Here is a 24,340-nt window from a genome sequence, read left to right as displayed (position 1 = left end):
ATCCCATCTCCACCTGTTCATAATTCTCCGTTTGACTCACCACTAGAGATTAACTCTCCATAACAAGGTAAAAATCTAATAATAATTTTGTTTCAATTAAGGTAATTTATAAATATTACTTCATTTCTAACCATCATTTACTTCGTTTTTACAACGAATATTATATTATTTAGAGTTAAGCATACAATCTCGTCAAAATCGAGGTACTATTAGAGACGTAACGTTGGAAAAATATCGTAAAATGGGTATATTAAGATTAACATTCTTGACGAACATATCAGAGGTGAAGGACAACCAGTAGCTTGGCTTGCATCACATGTGGGTGCTCTCTTACACGGACTTATGCACATTTGGCTATGAGTTCATGGCATAAAATCCTCCAAGATGTGAAAAAACTTATCAAGAAGCGTTGTTAGGTAATGTTTAATTGATTTCTAAATTATTTAATATGTATGCAAAATATAAAATATGCAAATGATAATTTTTTTGTGTATATATTTTTTCAATAATGATTTTGAACTAAATTTTGGTCGAAGAGGAGTGTAAAACTGTTGATAAGCTTATGTGTAATGCATTTCACAAATATAAAGCGAGATGTTATGAGCATTATAATAAATTCGAGAGTAAGGACAAGGCACGCCAACATCCTTTTCAGGATGTCTGACCTTCTGATTGAACTTTTTGACATGTTTGAGGATCCAACATATAAGGTAAATGAATTATTTTACGAGTCATATTTTATAATTTGCTCTTGCTAATATTTACAATTTCTATGCAACAACGAAGTTTTAAAAAAAAAAAAAAAAAAAAGATCAAAATTGAAGGTTCATCATCATGCAGACTTAAGATCTTTCTATTGCCTTTCTAAAAAATTGATAATGTTATTATATATATTTCATTTTATATAGTTTGTTATTTGGATGTATTGTAATAAGTTTATATCTATAAAATATGTTTCATGTAGTATGAGTTAGATACCAATTACGATCTAACAAAATTATATGCTGCATCACATATTGATCGTAATGAAGAGTGGACTCATCCAGATGCCTGTGAAAATTATGTAAGTATTATTATCTGTTTTAATTAAACATATTTAGATTTTTTGTCAGAATATTAATTTTTTGTCTTATGTGTAGGAAAAAAATGGTTGCCTATGTTCTGATTCTTCGTCAAATCAAAATTCCTCAACAAGTGATGTTAAAATTGTTACAAAAATTTTGGGTCCACATTCAAGATATTTGAGGAGTTTGGGTCTCTATATCAAGCTTTTTAGCTCTTCCTCATCATCCAAAAATGCTTCTAACAATTTTAGAGCATTGGAGGAAGTGAGGTCTGAGATCGAGGAATTGAGGATAAGACAGAATGAGTTAGGGGCTCAATTGGCCCATCGAGCAGACATGGAGATGCAAATGAAATAAGAATAACAATAAGAGGAGTTCAGAAGAGAGATACAACTCCAAATGCATATGCTTATAAAACAATTCAAGCCTTCAAGCAACTGATTTACATTATACGTACAGATTTATTATATGTTTATGTACGATGAACACTATTACTATTTTATTTATTTTGTTCACATTTATGTGACTACTTTTATGTGTATTGAACAAATTTGTAATGTATTTTTTTAAGATGTTATGTATGTGTATTTGATTTTTTATTATTGAGCAATATCAATTAGTTATTGTTTGAACGACTAAAAACTGTTCGAACAGAAGTAGTCAAACCATTCGAGTAGTGATACAGACCATTTGGTTGTAATCCATAATAGATGTTCAAATAGTAATCGTAAACTGTTCGAACGTAAGAAATGTTCGAATGCTTACTAATGACATCAAATGTGTTCAAACATAGTTGTCTATTCGACCACCAAAGTTAACATTCAAACGCATTTCCGTTTGAACGAATTTTGTTTCCGTCAACCACTCATGAAGTATTCGTTCAAACATAATTCATAGTCGAATGTAATGTCTTCACCGTCCGACCGGAAATCTGGGACGAAACTAAATCGTCCCAAAAAACATTTTCCGTTTGAACTCTATCGAACAGCTTTGCTCAATTTCATCGCGAAAATATATTTTTGGACGAAAATAAAATTTTTCTCCCAAAATACCTTTTGAGACATTAATATTAGGACAATTTTTTGTCCCAAGAAGCCTCTTCTGTTGTAGTGAAATTTACATTCAAAATTATTTAACTTACATTTGAATGTGAGTTTTCCTATTTTTCCTGTAAAAATGCATAAAATATCAATTACATAGTTCAAATTCTTCCTAAATTGTGCCATAAATTTATAAAGATGATAAAAATAAGTGTTTTCAAAATTAATAGGATTAAAAAAAAAATGAGATCACATCATTTCTTTTTTTCTCCTAGCGGTGGGGTCTATTGAAATACATATTTAAGTTTTATGCCATAATTGAGGTTTTTCAATTGGTTCATCATGTAAATCCTAATTTTATAATTTTATTTATTATGTTGTATGTACGTTTAAATTAGTTTTGAATATTGTAATATGATCTTTTATTGATAATTTTCTTTGCCTTTTATTTTGAAAATTTAAGTTGAACAATATAGACAAACCAAAAACTTTAAGTCATAAACATTATTAAGACCAGGTTTCGAAATAAAAACAAATTGAGCAAACTTTTTTTATTTGTTAATATTGTTGGGATAATGTTTTGAAGCAAAATAAATAACGAATTTCTTATAACATATCTGTTAGTGATCTATATTGAGAATGAATGTGATAATTAATGCTATTTATTTGTTGAAAGAACAATGAGATCAATTGGCATGTTAAATGTTTTTATTTTTTATTTTTATTTTACATTCAAACTTGAAACTTTCGATATACTTATGCGCGGTTTTAAATAATTTTTTTAATTCTTATTATATATAAATTTTTATATATCTTAGGACCACCCTCTACATTAATCCTACCTTCATCTCTACATCTTCACATTCATCTAAAGTCATCCAACTCACTCAACAAGTAGAGAAATACAAGAATGGGATAGAGGTTTATAAGGAAAAATGGGAGCAGTTGGTGCAAATGGCAGAATCTATGCAATCAAATATCAACAATATGATAAAGAAACAAAGCAAATATGATTGTCGCCTCTCATAAATTATGGCGCACAATTAGAGACTCATAGAAAGCCCTAAAGAGATAACCAATTTCACATTTCTATTTTAGTTTGCAAATTAGAGCAAACTTTATTTGAGTATTTTTATGAACAATGGTACTAGATTTAAATGATGACTTTAATTTTATGCATTTTGTTGTATCACTAGATTTTTTTTTTTTTTTGGTCTTTTATTTATAAAAAATGAAGAATTGTACAATTATATATGCTGAAATATATTTGTTACTAATTCTAAATATATGTCACCATTTATGATGATAAATATTTGTCACCAATTCTAAATCATGGTATGTACTAATAAGAGTTAGTCGTCACCAATAGTAAACAATAGCGACGAATTTAACTCGCACCTATATTAGACTCCAGCTTCTTATTGTATTATTTTTTATAAATAAATTTTGACAGCAAAAATTAGGTTGACGACAACAATACTTCCTTGCAAATAATTTTCTATTAATGACAGTAATTTTGGTCACTATAATGTTTGTATCTGCGATGACATTAATTGTCTAATATTAATGAGAACCAAATCTTTTGTCACAATTACGTTAGTTTTTGCGACAATTTTGGTTTGATGGGGATTTTTTGGGACCAAGTATAAGACCCTTCTTATGATGAAATTGTCGTCGCTAAATATTATATCTTTTGCAACAGTGTGCTTTTCACATCATTAATAACTTTTAACAACGAGATATTTTTTACAAATGTGTGACGTTTTTTTTCTTTGCAAAAAACTATTTACGACGAAAATTCAATATTTAGCGGCAAACTTTTTTCTCGATAAAAGCTTTATTTCTTATAGTGATATGATATTGTTTTCACAATCTTATATACCATGCATGCATTTGAAAAAGAGGGAGACCAAATATATATAGAGTGGTGCTACTCTGTCGTCTCCATGTGCCCACTCTGTGTGTCGCCTAGTTGGAATTGTACTTTTTTTTTAATTTCAAATATTTTTTAAATATTTAAAAAAAAAAATATTAATACACTAATAGTCACTTTGTTTAGCTTTATTTATGTCTTTGCTTCTATGTATGATATGTCTGTAATAGTATATCTATTTATTAATGCAAGTTATTTTCCTGAGAAAAAAAAAAGTAATAGAAAAAAAATTAAAAAAGAATTAAATGTATAAACAATTAAAATGAATGAACAAAATAAAGTGGTATGATAACATTATATCAATATAGAACTTATCCCACAAAAGCACTTGTGAATGAGAGGGTGTCTTTCTCAATATAAAGCCACTAGTAAGATCACTACTAGCCGATGTGGGACAATCCATATATATATCATGCATATTTTTGACGTAGATCGATGAGAGACTTTTGACGTTAACGAACCCTAGTTAGCTCCTGTCCTTAATTTTTTGTTTGTTTTTATCCTCTTCTTAATTCGTAGCATGCAGAAAGTCATCCTTTTGTATTGGCCTCAACATCCATCAGTAGGCCCCTCTACAACTTTATCCATAGCCATTGCAAAGTCCACACGTCTTATCTAATTAATTTTTAACGTTCTCTCATCTCATCTCATCTCATTTCATCTCATCTCACGTCTCAATATCTAAATTACAAACGAGATAGAGTGCAAAATGGATTTTGGTGGATGCATGTATTAATTTAACATCCCGGCCATCTAAAAACTACTTAAATTACTTGGTGGCAGAAAATTTGTTTCATTGAGTTTATATATATATATATATATATATATATATAAACTTAATTGAGAACCATATCTTCAAACATATATATTAATATGCTTATGATCCGATCCGTGCATGTCACAATATCTCTTTTATATTTCAATTATCGAATAACATTTAATACAGCGAGATTCGCATGCATGCATGCTGTATTATATATGATCTCTATTTGAATTATATATAGAAAGCGTTAAAGCATGAGAAGATTGTAAGAAATCTCGATTTAAGAAATCTGCTAGCTTTCAGTTAACAAGCAAACTACTACTAAATTATAAGTTGATTAACATATCAAGATCAGTACTAGAACGTACGTACTAATCATCATCTAGTCCTATTAATTATACACTGATCAGAGAATTAGACACTAACTAGCTAGATAGATAGATAGATAGATAGCTTGAGATCAAGAGGGGAATTAAAGTCATGATCATGATTACATTAGAGATTGTCAATATCTACAAAATACTAAATTAAAGAGCTGCATCCTGCATCATCAACTATATATACTACATATACTGGCTGATCCAATCCATGCCCGCATGAGCGTAATAGAATGTTGTGGTGTTAAAAATATCGGTGTATGTATCCATGATCTCACACTCCCCAAGAACTGGTTGGCCGGCGCCGGCCATGGTGTCCACTGACGGCGATGAACTCGTGCTGTTACTCGGAACCGTCTCGGCCGGTAATTGGGAGAGCCGCTGAATCTCTTTCTCCGCCTCCGATAGCCGTTCCTTCAGCTTCAACACCTGCAACAAATTTATTTATGGGATTAATTGTGTCATGATCTGTAAGAGGAATCTAGCGAGTGATATAATAAAACATAAAATAAGTTAGTTAATTAATATTCTGTACGTCGATCACGTGGTGAGTGGGCCTTGGGGAAGGCCCAACACCCAGCAGCCACCTTAAACAACAGTGTACGGACAACGTCGGATGTTGTGACTTTTTTTGTTGTCTCGCGAGGTGGAGTACTACTTATGCTGTTCTCCTTATCTTATCTGTATTTGTTTGGTTGATTTTTCTAAAGCCTAACTCACAAAGCTGGGTGGCATGGCTTTCTTCGAGCCAAGAGCTCATGCATGTTCTTATACAGTGGGTCATCATCTCGTTCTTTTTGTTTTTTTCAGTGGATGTGTTTGGATACAATGAAACAAGAAGGAAAACAAAAACAAAAAAAAAATAACTATTTTTGTATGCCTCCCTCCCCTTGTTTTGGACTTTTAAAAAGATACATAATTATAGTACAAACCCGAACTAAGCTTGCAAATGGTTTGACGACGCTCGAGTTTCGCATTCTAAACAGACTCGAAAACAGGTCAAAGAAAGAAAAAGAAAACGGACTTAGAAATCCTTTTTCTTCTTTTGTTTTTCTCGGAAACCAAACAGTGTCCCTGATCTTGTAAATGGTTTGAGCAAGGTTGTTTTGCACACATCACAAACTCAAAAACAAAGAAAAAATATATATAAATATTAATTGCTTCAAATTCAGTTTGTGATCTTCCTTTTCTCCGAAAGCAAACGGGATACGTACGTAATTTACAAACTAAAGCCTAGAAATGAGTGATAAAAAACAGATACGCACATAGAGAGAGAGAGATCAGAGAGAGACCTCAGACTCAAGCTGGCATTTCTCAAAAATCGTGCTTTCGTGTTCTTTCTTCAAAGCAGAGTACTCTTCCTCAAGTTTCTTGTTCTTCCAGCGTGCCCTACGGTTCTGAAACCAAACGGCAACTTGGCGAGGCTCAAGACCCAGTTCAGAAGCAAGCCTGTCCTTTCTCTCCGACTCCAACTTATGTTCATTTCCAAAGTGAACCTCAAGAAGATTCACTTGCTTCTCACTCAGCTTCCTCTTCTTCGCTCCTCCGTCGCCGGCGTTTCCTCCTTTACTCTTCTTCCGGCGTCGTCGAATTGGTTTTGACGTCTGATCACCTGTAAATTATTCAACATGCATAGATATATATACATATATAAACTACACATAAACCAGCATAAAAAAATATGGATTTCCTAAGTTAAATTCAGAGAGAATTAAACAAACCTTGTTGGGTTACCATTTGGGTGTATGCATCAGCATAGCATGATTGAGAGAAGTGTACTATATGATCATCCTCACGGTTCATGTTTGCTGGCATCCTCTCTCTCTCTCTCTCTTTCTCTCTCTCTCCTTTTCTTTCTCTGGCTCGCTCAAAAAATGAGCTTTTTTCTCTCTTTCTTGTTCTTAATGATCAGACCCAAATGGCCAATACTGTTTGTTCCATGAAATGATGAATGTCTTAGGAGCGACGACACACCATATTTATAAGCGAGGTGTATTCTTATCTATAGCTAGCTACCCAACTTCTGTGTCCCATTTAGAACTTCTATTAATTACCAAAATGTCCTTTCTTTTTTGTAGAATGCAGTGCGGTTTGAACAGTGAGGTGAATTTAGGTGAGTTGATTTTAGATATATATAAATTAAATAAAATATTGTTAGATATAATATTATTTTTGAATATTATTATTGTTTTGAAGTTTAAAAAATTTAAATTATTTATTTTATTTTATGTAAAAATTTTAAAAAAATATAATAATAAAATGAGATAAAATATTTTTACTATCTAAACGGATTTAGAAGATGAATTATCGCCCTTGTTTTCCATATTACTCTACATTTGTGTCAAAAAATATATATAAAATGTAATAGTACTACTTCCCTTCAGTCACAGTTTGTCACTTTTATTTATTAATAAAGCACTTACATATATATATATATATATATATATATAAAAACACCATCTGATGTGTTTATTTTTGTTGTTTTTCAAAAATTTCATGGTTCCAAATTATTAATCTGTTCCGAGAAGGACTGCAGGGAAGACATGATGCATGGAGGTGCATGCAAGACATGCAGCAAGAGATTGTTATAAACACAAACACCAGTTAATTAATTAGGTAAAGAATTCGAACATTCCGGCCGGATACCATCAGATCAAATAGAAATGGTCGACCTAATTATTAAGGGACACTGATTACTTATAAATAGTTGATCGATCTTCTAGGTTGGGGGGCCTGGATCAGTACTCTGGACATTGGAGTAGTACTCTGCAAACACATGACGTACAAAAATGTTGCTAGCCCCGGCCATGCCAGAGAGTGTGTGGCAGTGTGGGTTTAATTAGATCGACTTTCCTGATTAAGTAATTAAGTAAGAAGGAAAGGGTCATTATGGTATGAACCCAGAAGTCTAGAACTACAAGAATCACTATCACAAACTTGTTAGGAAATATTGGATATATATATATATATATATTTATATGGAGGGTGGGGATCCCAAGCCTGACCACCTCGAATTCAGTAAACAAAATGGGTGGTTGGCCTGTGGATTTGGACAAGCTGCAAGCAACTTTTGTTGTCCAATTGGGTGGTATTCTCCTCTTTCTATGTTTTCTACAGCCGAGCCGTCCTCGTTTAGATCATGAGCTATATAGCTTTGGGAGCACTAGTATTGGACTCATCAAATGAGTTCAATTTTTAAAATTTGATGATTTTAGTTTTAAAATCCTGGCATTGGATTCACCATATGTTCAAATGTCAAGCTTTTAGCTACAGTACATTTATCTTCATCTTCAAATTTGAAGACTCACTATTCACACTCTATAACCATTATTTTATTTATTTAAATTATTATTTTCCAATTTTGAGCCACAATATATTTAAGTTAGGAAATAATAATTTAAATATTAAATTAAATTATTAATTAACATATAGTTAGTGTAATTGTCAAATATGAAAAAAATAAATTAAAAATATTATTATTAACGAAATAATATTATATTATTATTTTGATGAATCTAATGGTTAATCCAATATGAGATTATGGATAGAGAGATTTTGGATTTATGAAAAATATGTACTTTTCATCAAATTTTAAAGATAAAAATGATGAATCCAATGCTAATGCTCTGGCTTTTCCACTATTTCTATCCATCTCATATGTCCTGATCATGCGTGGCTCGAGATGGGCGAAGAAAATGTAAAAAGTATTTAACCTCAAAAACAATATATATTATAATATAAAAGAAGTACTACTACGACGTTCTTAACAAGTTAATTCGGGAAACCCCAGTACTGAACCTATTATTATATAAACCCTAGTTAAACAGGATGAAAAGAAAGGAAGGGAGATAATGGAGTGATGAGAGAGACAGAAGACATATAAAAAGAAAAAAAAAATTATATTGAGGGTGTGTTGGAGCACATGATGAGGACAGTGCAAATATCGTCATTGTTGACGTACATGCCTTTGGGCTGCTCGATCGATCAGACCCATGCCATTTGGGAAATAACTTAGCCTCTTGTGTAAACAATGCAAGTGATATACTCTACCCTTATTGGATACATGATGACTGCTGATCAGATTCCCCAGTTTTCGCAATGGTAGGATAATTAGTTGGGTTGTGATAAACTTGTACTACTTTCCCTATAATGTACAAAGTTTTATCCATTGAACTAAAGTATGTGTTATCCATATCATGTGACAAAGATGGATGTCTATTGGAATGAAGTTAGAATGAAGAAATATGTCCGTGTCGTCACTCATCCACAGATATATTTATATATGAAAAAATAGTACTGATAAACATCATGAGTTTGTTAGCCGAAATAAGTTTTCAATAATTTATAAAAAAAAAAAAAAAATCTATATACAAGCTTGTTTATTGACATATCAAATACGCGAGTAATATAAAAATCTTTCAGATTAATTAGTTGGTACTATAATATTATAGTATTAATGTTTGATGGGTTCCACAATAAATGGCATATATGTGTGTTCATATTTATGAAATCACCACTTGTCTCAAAAGTTTAAGCTGATGAGAAAATATAGGTTTTATTATTTGTATTATATTCTTACACTCTCCCTCATGTGTGTGTTAGTTTCTTCCTCAATGAGTAGGTCCAACACGTGAAATATTTAATTAAATGGGTAAAATGTAGAGTTAGGATTTGAACTCAAGACTTCTATTTTGGAGGTTGTGAGTTTATGCCAATCAGATCACATGAAGAAATTCACAGGTCTAACTCATATCATAAAACATGTTTCACAATTGTTCATTCCTTATAAACTTGCCTAAGACCTTGTCCATGCCACAGACAATGTGAGATTATTCTTTTACACCCTCCCTCATGTGTAGACCGGTATTTTTTTTCTAAAACTTGTCATGTGGTAAGTATCACGGGCCTAATTCATCTCATAAAATCGGTTCCACAAGATATGATTGTTTATTCTTTATAAATATCTCCAAGACCTTTTCCATAGACAATGTGAGATTATTCCTCAATAATAATATATATCGATCAACTTGTAAGTAATAAAACTCATGATGATCGATGTAATTATATAAATTTAATTCTTTATGATAATGTAATTTTTTTAATTTTTTGTTAACAAAATAAAACTCATGGATTGATAAGGATGAGAGCAAGAGGAGACAAGTTCCATTTTAGGTTATATTTCAGGAGATAGATATAGGGATGACAAGTGCAACACTGAGCACAACTTTTCCTTGTTTTCTGCCCATGACAGAACATCACGAGCACCTTTCGTCCCATCTAGACATGAGGTTTGTGTGCCTTGACTAACTTTCCGGGAATATTCAAGCTAGCAACTTCGACAAACAAAGGCGTGATTAATTAAAGCTTCGATCTGTATGGAACTCACGAAAAGGCAATTGGGAGCTCATGAAAGGGCAAATAATTAATGAAAAAAAAAACCACAAAATCGAAAAAACAAAACTAGCAAAACAAAATGTGCCAATTTTGTTTATGTTTTGTTTTGTTTTTGTTTTTGTTTTTTTTTTTTGAGTGTAAGAGGAGGATTTCGAACTCCAAACCTCCTTTTTGGAAGTTGTGAGTTATGTCAATCAAGCTACAAGCCTTTGGCAATGCGAATTTTGTTTTTAAACACAAGGCCATGAGGTAATTAATATATATATATATATAGGGCCATGTCGGTAAATTTTAGGAGATATTAATGATTCTTAAGGATGGATGCGAGTGATCATAAGAATGCTATATATATATATGTTATTAAAAATTAATGTTTATATGAATAATTTAAAAATCAACGAAATTTTATGACTAAAGTAAGTATCATGCCTAATAACTTTCAAGCTGTCTAAGCCGGTTGGGTCAAAATTTGGGCATGTTAGACTTTTCAATTCAAGCTATGGTCAAAATTAATCTGGTAGACCAAGGGCGGCTATCTTATTATATATATATATATATATATATATATATAAACGGTCCAGATTAAACAACTAATTAATAGACACAACGGCCTGCCCAAAATATGATCACACGTACGATTTAATTAATTATATATTAAAGAGCTAACTTAGTAAGTACCATATATATTATAAACTGCATTAATTGGACAAGCTGGTGATGAATTATGGGGGGAGACAGATGATCTAGAGATTTATGGAGAAATTAATTAATATTAATTATTATTACAAATTAAAGACTGAAGGCCCAGGTCTCGTAAAAGTAGAAAGTCTTGGAGGTTTTGCTTTTCTAATTGTTTATAATATTTCTACTAAAAAAATTCAGTACTGGAAGTGGAATATTAATTATTGATTGATTCTTTTCTTAAAAGGATTCTGTTTGCATATTATGTACGTGGCTGCGTCCATAGCTTTTACACGCTATAAAAAAAATTATTTATTTATAATTAGTTAATTCTAACAAAATAATTATTTATAATTAAAATCAGTCTATTTTGATTACAAATAATCTTTTCACCTCAATTAAATGACTACAAAAACTTATTTTTCTTATAATGACATATCGGTGTATATAGTAATACAAATTATGTATTATAAAAAAATTATTTATTTATGATCAATTATTTGATTTTTTATTAAAATAAATTTATTTTCATCGTAAATAGTTATTCTTATCGCAAATAATATTCTATCATAAATATTCATTATTCTTGTAATATACCTTCTTGCTGCATGTTTAATTTGCACCAATTTTAGAGAGATGGGACGTTTACATCCATTATTAAATATTGTAAGATTTATTTATGCGTCTATCTATATCTTTCTCGCTATAATAAGTACGTTGCAGAATTTTGATAGTTAGAAAACTTAAAAATACAAATCCGACAAACGCAAACATGTGATTATTGTAAAATTATCATTAATTAATCCTCCCCAAAATTAATTAAAATATTGAATCAATAAAAACGAAATGAAGAACATATTATATATATATATATATATATTAATATACATAGGAGATCATCTGCATCTAAGTAGATCGAAATGATTTAGCAAGTACCAGAGGCCGATATATATAAACAAGCTAGAAATGGTGAATAAACAAAAGAAAAGACAAAAGGTGGTTGAGGGAAATGTCGGAAGCTGAAAGTAGTAGAGCCAAGTCCATGGGAGGTGGACCAAGCTGAAGAAGAAGAAAACCAAGCATTGAGAAAGAGTGAAAAAGACATGAGGTTAGGTTCTGAGGGGAAGGAAGGAAAGAAGGAAGAGGAAGAAAGAGGCACATGGGGAGCAACACATGGGAAAAACAAAAAACAAAAGAATGTACGCGTGTCACCACCCCCACAAAGTTTCCCTTTGGACCACATATTCTATCCATCCACGTGTGGAGTTAAGCTTGGGGTAGACAGTTTGCACGGCACGCCTGCCCACCAATTACATGATCTCTCTCTCTCTCTCTCTCTCTCAGAGCTATGACTACTCCATCCGTGGCCCGGGGGCCCCTTCATGCACCAATTAACCACTCGATCCGGGGCCAGGGGGCCCCTTCATGCACCAATTAACCCAAGTCGATCGCCATGCATCTCTCATTCACTCCATACTCCATACGTCATTTTCATTTCATTTCAAATTAGATGAGACATGAGAAAATGAAACATATATACTATTTTGTTTTCTATATTACATATATATATATCGGCCAGCTTTGTACGTAATATTTATATTTTCAATGAGAAAGAAAATCTGTGTACGTCCTCTTATTTTGCAATTTTGATCTGAAACTATTATAAGTGACAATTTGAATCCTAAGACTATATATATATATTAAAAATGGACATTTTGCATTCTTTATTAAGATTTGACGATCAACATATAGTCATGTGTTGGTTCATGATCTAGTTTTTCTTTCATCTAGCTGATCGATCAACGTCGACGACTATAATTCAATTGGGACATGATCAAAAGTATCAGTTTGTTATAGTTTGAAGTTGCAATGAGTTTTGATGGTTGAGTATAAAGTATAAAACTCTTATAAATATATAGTTCAAAGGTGTAAAGTGATCATATTGTACTTTTCCCTTTCAATTACAAGTTGTCCTTCATGTACGTGGTGTTAAATGGACCATTAATAATGCATGCCATATATACCCCTTTCTGTCAAATAAGAAAGCAAAAATGGACGGTTTTAAGAATTTTATATGAGCATATTTGAACTTTATGAATGGGATAGAAAAAAAAAAAAAAAAAAAAAAATCTGTTCCTCCAAGACAACTGATAATGTTTCTTCACAAACTCTCTAAAAATGGCAAATATTATATACAAGATTTTATCTCACATTTAAGGTGGTGGGAAAAAAAATAAAAAGAGAGAGAGTTTTCAAACCAGCTTTGTTATACGGTAATCAACATGTCATTCCCATTTTCCTTGTGCATACAGCTTTATCTAGAAAAAAGAAGTCATTATGGTGTTCTTGGAAGAATATTGCCTCATAGGTTTGTACGTACAATTATTTGCTAGCTTTGCTTTAGCGCTATATTCTGTGAGTGCATGCATCTGCTCTGCCAGCCCTTGAATTATAGGAGAGTCACTCACTCTCTCTCTCTCTCTTTCATCATTGTAAGCACATAAACTGGGGTAGGACTGAAACAGCAATATGTATGCAGGCTCTTTATGTCCATATAGGTTATGAATCCCATCGCTACACGTGGAGAGTTTTCGATGTTCAGATAATGTACCCGAGGAGAAAAGCTAGCTAATGCTGCTGGCCTGGAGTTGTCATGGGAAAGGTGGTGGGGTATGAGCGAGGAAGATGTCAGAGAAGTTTGGAGCACTGATTGGGTTTGATATTTGTGTTGTGTTGTTTAGTACGTGTGGTCCAATATTTATTTATGAGCTTTTAGTTGCTATATGGGTCGACGTTTCAACCAGGGAAATGGACAAAGTAGTACTGATACCAAAGGCTGTCTTTGCTTAATTTGCCATGGCATGAGCGCTCAGACGAAGTTGGCTAGATCGACTCCTCTTGAAGGGTAAGCCATTTCGAATCATGATCAGTTTTGTTGTTTATAAGTTATAATTAGTGCATATCTAAAAATAGTATTTATTGTAAGATCCAATATTCTAGTTATAAAATACGTTTTGTTTATGCTGATTAATTGATGTAGGAGTCACTGATGTGGCAGCTAGACTTTTACATCAATAGCGATCTGTTTGATGTAGCTGCAGGCTTCAAATTCAAGAACCCAGCCAGGTATTTTTCAAGCCAACGAAGTTTAATTAATGTAAAGACAATAGGTAGTATATATATTATAATTTATATATAGCAAGGATGAAGGGTGGATAAGGATGAAACTAGAGAGAGAGAGAGAGAGAGAGAGAGAGGGAGATTATTTTAATTAAAGCTCAGAGTTAAGCTGGCAGCTAAAGTAGTACTTAATCGTGTCATGATCTTTGTGAATATTTAAGGGAAGAAATTAAGAGCAAAGGTTGGTTGATCATGAAGATCAAGATCATGCGCATGGCATGGAGGGGATTCTTTCATTTGCCTTTTGAGTTGTTTTGGAGTACTTTAATATATATAATGTGGTCCTAATTGACTAATTAAATAAATCAAGTACCCCAAATTAATTAATTGGCCTGCATAAATTAATGGGTGTCATCTTTATCCCGACACTTCCAACCCATGTTTCCCAACTTCCAACTCCTCTTTAATTAGATGCTAATTGTTGTTGTTGATGATGATGATGAACAGCTAGCTGCTAATTGGAGATTAAGATTTCACACTTAGTTTAGCTAATCAAAGCTATCTGCCTCCCTTGATTCATGAGGAAGATGCTAAAAATAAATTAAATAATCCTTCATGATGAACATGATCATGTAAGCACATTTGGAATCATCTTCCTTAGCATGCATGTGGTATGCAAATGTACCACATCTAACTAACAATTGGTTTTCCTAGTTTCATATTACAGATCATCATCTTGAATGGCTGGCCTATATATACTTCCATTTTAATACCTTTTTCTAATTAGAAGATTAACATGAATATATAGAGTAAATATATACCCTAGGGATATCTAATGATAAATTAACTATAAGATTTGAAAAACCATGTTAATTAATCAACACCACGGTACCGACATATCAGATAATTTACTCTCTAAATATATATCGTGATATAATTATTCTCGTTTAATTATTAGATCAGTTAATTAATTACATGATCTCAAATGTTCTTAATTAATGCTATTAATTAGCTAGCTAGAATTCATCATGGTTGCATGTACATGATAAATTATTTTCCTCTTTTGGTTTAGAATATTATTAGTGGGGTTATATACTCAGTCTGATACCTTTCTTAATATTGCAATTGAGAACCGGCCTTTTCAGAGCCTGCTAGGGTTTATCATGTTCTATTTAATATTCCTCTAAACAAACTTATAACAAGTATATATTTTTAATGTAGGTCCATTAATAATATTGCCTTTCCCTAAAAGTAAATATAAAGCATCAATTCTCACAAACATAAAAGCCAAAGTGCAAAACATTAAACTACAATATGTTTCCGACAGCTAATATTACATGACTATGCCACCAATCAATTTAAAAAATAAATAAAAAAATACTGTCTACTAGTATAGGACCCTGTGCACTATATATATGACTATATATCATGGATAGGCCCCCCCTTCTCAAGTTTATTATTATTATTATTATTATTATTTCTATTTCATATTATATTATATTATAAGTAGTAATATATATATATACAAGCACATATATAGCTAGGGATGTGTGTGATTATATATATATATATATATATATAAATGTAATATTAATTATTAATGGGTTTTCTGTTGTTAGATTGAAGTCAATTTTGTTTGTGTTGTATAAGCCGTATACAGTATCCTTCCATGTTTCCCTCCTCCCATACTTCCAACTCTTCACGCTTTTCTCTAGGTATGTGCTAATTAAATTAACAAAAGTTCATACCCATGCAATAATATGATCATAGTATTCCAACCAAAGGCATGCAGGCATGGTTGTACGTGCGACATGATTTAATCAATTAATTTAGCTTTCTTTTAATTTATTAATTTACTTTGATTTCCACAACCCTTAAATTACGCCTTAATTAGGGGCATTATCAAGGTCATGAATTATGACCTAAGCGTCCTACATGACATACATATATATATATATATATATATATATGGAGCTCTAACTCCAAGGTTTAGCTAGGGTTGCACTAGCCCTACGTGCCATTAATTCATACACCACCACCATATGTGTGGTGCCACGTGGGATTCTTAGAAGCTAGCTAGAAGAAAGGATACTGCATGATTAACCTACCCCACATGCAACTTTCTAATTTTGTGGGTAACAATTAGTAACAACACCCCACAAAACGTAATTCATTGGTAAATTAAAGAAAGTCATGTAGGTCAAATACTTAAAGAAGATGTGTGTATATATATATATAGTTTTTAATTCTTTATATTTAATAAAGAAAAATATTTTAATACAAAAGATTATATTATAAAAATAAATTCATAAACTGGTGTGATTTAATATGGTATGTCAAATTATAAAGTTACTTTTATTATAAAGTAAATTCAAATGATTCTATAAAATTATATCAGTTTGTGAGTTTATTTTGTGTAATCTTTTCATTTTTGTAATAATTCTTTTTAATAAAATAATTAGACTAAAATGAGTTTTCTGACTTTCTCTAAAGCTAGTTAAAGTATCCACATGACCAACAAACCTACAACACAAAACATGATATAAAGTAGTAGGGTTATCCTCCATACTCCATCTAAAGCAAAAGATCTTTCCAACAGCAGCTAAGTCGGTATCTCTCAAGATCAGGGTTTAAATATTAATTAATGTGGGAATTAAATTAAAGTGTTTGATTAGTGAATAATTTATGAGTAAAGAGGGAGATCAGAGCAGGAAACGTGGATGGTGGACAAGTGGGGGATGTGGCACTCCTTCCTCCTTTGCTTCCATATATATTTTCTAATTTCTTTCACAGTTTTTGAGGATTCCAAGCTGGCGGCCTATCTTTTGAATCTTTCCACCCTTCTGTAGAATTCCTATGGCTTAAAAGCTAGCACATGGTAACCATTAATATTATTGTTGTTCGTTTTTTGAATTCATGTACGTACTAGATTCCTGATTGCTCTACCAGGTGGCCTACATCCAAAGACTATTAATTATGTTTTTTTTTTTTTTTCGTGTTCACAAATCAATAAGGCCTAAATTAATACATATACAACACTGAGAGTCTGAGGTTATGTTTGGCTACCAAAGTCTTCCCAATACTTTTCAAGTATTTTCGTATTTTTAAAAATAGTTCACATGTCAAACAACTTAAAATACTTTCAATAGGACCCACAAACTCACTTCAATCTCTACTTATAACTATTCACAAATATTCTATAATACTTATCACTATTATATATAAATAAAAAATAAAATCACTATAATATTTATTACTATTAAATATAAATAAAAAAAATCACTATAATATATAAATAAAAAATATTTATCACTATTATATATAAATAAAAAATAAAATCACTATCATATATAAATAAAAAATAAAATCACTACAATATATAAATAAAAAATAAAATCACTATAATATATAAATAAAAAATATTTATCACTGTTATATAAATAAAAAATAAAATCGCTATAATATATAAATAAAAAATAAAATCACTATAATATATAAATAAAAAATAAAATCGCTATCATATATAAATAAAAAAATAAAATCGCTATAATATATAAATAAAAAATAAAATCACTAAAATATATAAATAAAAAATAAAATCACTATTATATATAAATAAAAAATAAAATACTATAATATATAAATAAAAAATAAAATCACTATAATATATAAATAAAAATAACATTTCTATAATATTTATCACTATTATATATATATAAATAAAATCATTATAATATTTATCACTATTATATATAAATTAAAAATAAAATCATTATAATATTTACCATTATTATATATAAAAATAAAATAAAATCACTACAATATTTATTAATATTAAAAAATCATTATAATATTTATTATTAAAAATAAAATCACTATAATATTTATGAGATCCATACATTTTTCAACTATCTACCCAAAAGTCAACAACTCAACATACTTCACACATCCAAACAACTCAAAATACTTTCAATGGGATCCACAAACTCACTACAATCTCTACTCATAACTATTCACAAACATTCTCAACACTTTTCAAGTATTCTCATTACCCAAACGTACCCTGAGACACAGTGGGTAATGGGTTTGGTACGTTCAATTCAGGATTTGGTTGCTGTTATTGCTAATTGGGTTGGGCCGTATCAGAAAAAATCTATTCATAAGCTTTATATACTACACACCATCTTTTTTATAATTTTTTTCTTTTATTAAATATATAGTATATAGATGATAAGTAGAATAATTTAATTTTTTTAAGAAGAATAAAACAAAAAAAATTAAAAAAAACTTAAAAAAATAAAAAATAAAAAATAAATTATAGTGTATTGTGTGAGAAATTTATGAATAATAATGCTACAATACAAGCCCAATCGAAACTACGAAAAGCCCAAGAAAGTGAGTATCTTAAAGAAACTTGCATTGAATGTCGAAAAAGCATACAGCAGATCATTTAATAAGACTTTGTACATCCTTTGCTCTTTATCCGACAGCTTGGCATGCTTGTATAATGAAATGATATAAGAAGGAATTTTTTTTTATTAATTATTATTTATCATCTTATATTTCACATCTTATAAAAAATATTTATACATCTTATAAAAAATATTTTCACATCTTATAAAAAATAAATTTTTACATCATGTATAGGGTATGTAATGTGAACAGTTACTGATTTGTAACAAAATTCTATAAGAATTATGTTAATAGTTTGTGAATAGTAATGAAATAATTTGTGTTAAGATATTTTATTAAATTTGAAAAATTAAAGAAAAAAAGTTAAATAAAAATATTATAAAGTTAAAAAATTGTTTAAATATAAATTTTAATATTATTTTGTTTTGAAATTTAAAAATATTATAAGTTTTTATATTTTATTTGAAAAATTAGGAAAGTTATAATGAGTATGCAATGATTAAATAAAAACATCGATTTTGTTGATTAAAGACCTGCATTTCCATTATTCCATGTCTTAATAGCCTCGGAATTCTTTCTTATTAGATTAAAGGAATAGTGATCCAAGAGTACAATCCTGCGTGCCCCAACCATTAAGTGAGGAGGTGGCTAATATTGAAGAAAAAAATGGTTAAAAATTGAAGGACAATAATTTTTGTTTTTATTATTTATTTATTTTTTTATGTAATTGATGGTGATGGTAGCAACAACAAGAGTAAAGACTTTCTCCAAGCTGAGTGATTTTCATATACAGGCCAAGGGCAAGGACCTTCCATACTTGGCTTATCATAGTATCTTCTACCTAGCACCATCAGTTTTTTTATGGTGAATTTTTGGGGAAAGAGAAGAAAAATGCTTGGAAGATATAAAAATCCACCATCTTTGATACACCCTAGTTAATCTAGGGTTCTATTTTGCTCTCTAGACTAGTCTCATCTCATTTAGATTAATCTAGGATTTTAATTTTAGATGATATCATCTCATCTGAACGTCCAAATATCACTCAAACATAAATACTTTTTAATTTTAAAATTTTAATTTTTTCATCTAATCATTGTCTAATAATTACAACTTTCTCAAACTTTCAAACAAAACACAAAAAACAATTCAACTTTTTCAAATTTCAAAACAAAAATTATATTATAATAATATTATAACTTTAAAATATTTTTATTCAACTTTTACTTTCTCCTTTCCTAAAACTCCATAAAATATTTTAATTCAAATCATTTCATTATTATTTACAAATCATTCAACTATTGTTAATAGATTTCTCATCTCATTTTATCTCAACATTCAAATAAGAAATCTAATATCTTTAAAAAGGGCTAGAAACCAGGTCACTTGAACCCATCCCGCTCCCTATCACGGGCTAGAAGGATGGATTTAAAACAAATTTCTGAGTAATCGGACAAGTTACAAGTGGAATAACCATCCACTTGATAATAAATTTGTCCACCATATTTATATGTATATATGGGTGCTGCTACTTAACCCCATGATTTTGACCCCTCAAACTTACTACTAGTGCAATTGCACTTTTTTCTTATTTTTCTTTCAAATATTTTTTAAACATCTTTAAACATTTAAAAACAATTACACAATTTCACTAATCATCATTTCTTTAACCATTAAGAGAAAAAAGTTAAAATACCTGAATGGTAACTTTGAGGATGCAAGATCATGAGGCCAAGTATAATTTTCTTGTATATAGATAATATATAAGCAGAAACGAAACTAGTCAATCAGGAAAATAAAGGTCCCTTACTCTTCTTCTCCTCTCTTCTTCCTATTCTTCTCCTCTCCTTCTTTTTTTCCTCTTGTTCTTTTTTCTCTCGTCATGGATCTCAAGGTGCAGGGATCCATGCTCGAGCCTTGAGTGCATCTAGATGCACTCAAACCTATAGTCAGGTGCACACAAACCAATTCTTAATCTCCAATTCACTTTTGCCTAATTTTTATATGGATTGTATTTACTTCTGATTGGGTGACTCCCGAAAGATGGGTTCAACAATGCACTTGTTCATTTAGCGAGTACGAACAGGCAAGGAGTGGCAATTAGGGGTGTAAGTTTATCGGTCTAGACTAGAAAATCCAACTGGATCGAAAGGTTTTGGTTGGACTGGACCGAGATCAAGGATCGATAACCTTACCGATCGATCTCGGTCCCATAATGTTAGAATTCTCAATTTTCGATTCGATCTTTGAGTATGTTTTTCTCACCCTGGACTAGACTGGACCAACAAACTACATATATAGTCATTTTTTAATAATTTTTATATAGTATTTTATATAGTAGTTGTATACTTAATTGTATAATTTTCATCTAAACTATGAGTATTGACCATATAAAATGTTAAGAAAAGTTCTACTCATCATCCTCACATCACACACCACACATAATTTATTTATTTATTTTTCTTACCAAGTGTGTAGTGTATGGATAATGAGTAGAATAACTTAATTAGTTTAAAAATAATAAAACCAATTTTTTTTTAAAAAAAATAAGTGTGATATGTGGGGATGATGAGTAGCAAAGCTCAAAATATTAAATATGTTATTAACTATTAATTAATGACAAATGATATTTGCAGTCATAAAATGCGGAAGCGTTACATACTTCTTTTGAAAAAAATAAGTAAATATGGGATCCACACGAAAAAATTAAATTTTTAATGGTACACCCTACTTTTTTTTTAAAGGAATACGTGGTGCATGCACAACTAATGACTGTATCTAGTATTACTCTTAACTAATATGCTATTAATAATTAACTGATATATTAAATGATAAATCATTATATTATATGCAATGATACATACTCTAGTATCTACACCTAATTAAAATAGTTAGGTATATTTTTTGTAAAATACCTAAGTTACAAGTATGAAGTATACATGGACCAATTATTCATTAACCATATATAAAATATTTATAATTTTAATATAGGTCATTATGTATCAACTATCATAATTATTAATTCATACACACACTATTGAGTACTAAGTTAGTAATTATTAACATCATTAATATAATTATAATGAATGATTTTATTAATGAGTTAGTTAGATAATCCATATTAAAAAACTCTCTTAATTTTAATTTTATTATTTTATATAATTTATATACTTTAATTTATTTGTTAAGAAAGAAAATGAAGAAAAATCTTGCTAGTTAATATGGAAAGTTGGGCATTTAACAATGTTTATTGGTAACTTGGACCTTCAACAAAAAAAATTCACCCATTTTGCATAAACCCAAACTGAATGAACTGATTGGACCAATAGATAATGGTCTGGTCTGGTCTAAAGGTTCCACCGGTCCGATCTGGAGATGGAAAATGGGTAGACCAAAATTTTTGATCCAGTTCAAATATACACTTCTTCAGACTGGACAATTACTGATAAATGGGAAATTATGTTGTTATAGATACTCTTAATATACTTGGTTGAATGAGTTTTACTTGTTAAAAAGGGTATTAATAAACAATATATAACAGTTGGGCTAGTGGCATGTAAAAAGACTATTTACCCATTAAATGAATAGAATTGGGCTCAATTTTAAGGACTTGAACAAATCAGGAGTTGACTTTATGTATGTATTATATGTTGAGGCCCACGTATGCTAACTCAAAGGAAAAGAAGGGAAGATTCTAGACAGAGGATACGAAAAGCAAGAGAAGAGGGAGAAAAAGGAGAGAGAAATGGTTACCGGAGCAGAGCATGGAGGAAGGAAAATCAGTGGCATAGAGAGAGAAAGAGATCTTGGAAATGGGTATAAAAAGGAGGAGGTACCAGAGAAAGGGCCTCAGTTGGGAGCAAAAGTTTGATTTTTGTTTTTACATTACGGGGTGAAATATCAAAACTTTTTAGGTTTTTATTTTGTTGATTTTCCATATTCGCAATGGTGAAGTTAGGCTAATTCCGAAACTAGGCTAATTTCGAAGTTTGGGTTGCGGTAAAAGCTTCCATTTGTTTTCAACGTCTGCTGGATTTCTATAATTGTTGATTTTCATGCTTCACTTTGTCAAAAACCGGATTCTAAAATTGGGAGTTCGAAGGATTCGCTTGCTCTTGTTTTGTTATTGACATAAGGCACAACAAAACCTTGAATTAATCAAGGTTTCTTTCAGCCGAATGTTAAAATAAACTGGTTGATGCTATTGTGAGGAATTTTTAAAGTATTGGCCCAAAACACTGAACATATATTTGTTAAATTCCATGTTATTAATGCCTCGATTGGGTTAGTAATGGACGAGTAGTACCTAGAAGTCCTTGTGGAGTGTTGAATCAGAGGAAGTCTTAACCTGCAACTCAAGTGTTTGATAAATTGTCTCTGTATTTTCTTTTGTCTTCAAAACTTAAATGTTTTCATGATCTTAATTTGGTGAAGTTGAAATTACAATTTAATTTACTTTGATTGCTTTATCTTCTTGAGTCTTAGCTTTTACTGTTTAATCCAACAATTTTAAATCTGAAATCCTCCATGCACAACCATACGTTTCAATGACAGTAGATAGCTCTTTGCTAACAATCCCTTGATCTAATGTCCATTTTCGTACCAATAGAGATTTTCCACTTGACTGGATGTCTAACTTCTTTTTTAATCTTGACTTCTAAATTCTTGAGGCATTGAATTGTTTGAGACACTCTTGTTCCTGAGGAAATGACCTTGGGTTGCCTTTTATTACAGTTGATCCACTTCTACACTTGGGAGTGATATTTTGGAGATCATCAAGTTTTTGGCATCATTGTCGGGGACAATTGGTGTTATTAGAACATTTTCTTACTGCTGAGAGGATGTTTGTGGAGCTGTGAACCTCTTCATAGGTTGGGTGATATGTGCTCTCTTCCATTTTATTTGTTTGCTTTTCTTTTTCTCTTATTTTCTACCCTTGTTTGTATGTCTGGTTGGACTAGACCACACATCTCAGCTGGTTAGGGCAGAATCATTAACATCTTCAAATTTTGTATCCATCTCACTTGAATCATCATCTGACATTCATAGTATCATGGTTGAAAATGATCATCATGATGGAAAAATGGTAAATCAAAATAAAACACTTAGAGAGTATTTGCAGCCTGTTAGGAGCAGTCCACCTTCTTGCATCATTCAACCTTTTAATGCAAACAACTTTAGCTTCAAACCTGGGATGATTCCATTGCTGCCACATTTTCATAGCATAGAATCTGAAAATCCCTATTTGCATATCAAAGAATTTGAGGAAGTATGTTCTACCTTCATGGATCGAACATGCACTAAAGAAGTCATTAGGTTAAAACTGTTTCCATTTTCTCTAAAAGACAAGGCTAAAACCTGGTTGAACTCATTAAGTCCTAGATCTATAGGGACTTGGCAGGAAATGCAAACTGAGTTTCTAAATTTTTTTTCCCAATGCACAGGACCAATGCCATAAAAAGGCAAATCATGAATTTTGGTCAAAATGATGTGGAAACATTTTACCACTATTGGGAACGATTTAAAGACTTAATAAATGCATGTCCTCATCATAGATA

At 30.8% G+C, this 24,340-nt stretch overlaps 1 protein-coding gene and 1 non-coding gene across 2 annotated transcripts; both read right to left on the bottom strand.

Moving 5' to 3' along the window:
• Positions 1 to 5,061: 5,061 nt before the first annotated feature.
• LOC108994163 (homeobox-leucine zipper protein ATHB-21-like) lies at positions 5,062 to 7,130 on the bottom strand. The gene is made up of 3 exons (XM_018969282.2): positions 6,899 to 7,130; positions 6,470 to 6,789; positions 5,062 to 5,606 (listed from the first exon to the last, which is right to left on the bottom strand). The coding sequence occupies exons 1-3, from the start codon at positions 6,990 to 6,992 to the stop codon at positions 5,364 to 5,366; spliced, it is 657 nt and encodes a 218-aa protein (XP_018824827.1). The 5' UTR covers positions 6,993 to 7,130; the 3' UTR covers positions 5,062 to 5,363.
• A 17,102-nt stretch (positions 7,131 to 24,232) lies between these two features.
• Positions 24,233 to 24,340, bottom strand: LOC118347827. Its single transcript, XR_004800974.1, has one exon. It is a non-coding gene; the product is annotated as a small nucleolar RNA R71 (small nucleolar RNA).

The sequence above is a fragment of the Juglans regia genome, chromosome 2 (assembly GCF_001411555.2).
Source record: "Juglans regia cultivar Chandler chromosome 2, Walnut 2.0, whole genome shotgun sequence".
NCBI classification, from domain to species: domain Eukaryota; kingdom Viridiplantae; phylum Streptophyta; class Magnoliopsida; order Fagales; family Juglandaceae; genus Juglans; species Juglans regia.
This window is presented reverse-complemented; position numbering and strand designations above follow the sequence as displayed.

Bases quoted from the DNA above. Each gene is read 5' to 3' on its own strand.
- LOC108994163 (XM_018969282.2), bottom strand. From the start codon at position 6,992: ATGCCAGCAAACATGAACCGTGAGGATGATCATATAGTACACTTCTCT. The intron at 6,790-6,898 runs GTTTGTTTAATT...AATAATTTACAG, and splicing joins CCAAATGGTAACCCAACAAG to GTGATCAGACGTCAAAACCA. The intron at 5,607-6,469 runs GTCTCTCTCTGA...AATTTGTTGCAG, and splicing joins AATGCCAGCTTGAGTCTGAG to GTGTTGAAGCTGAAGGAACG.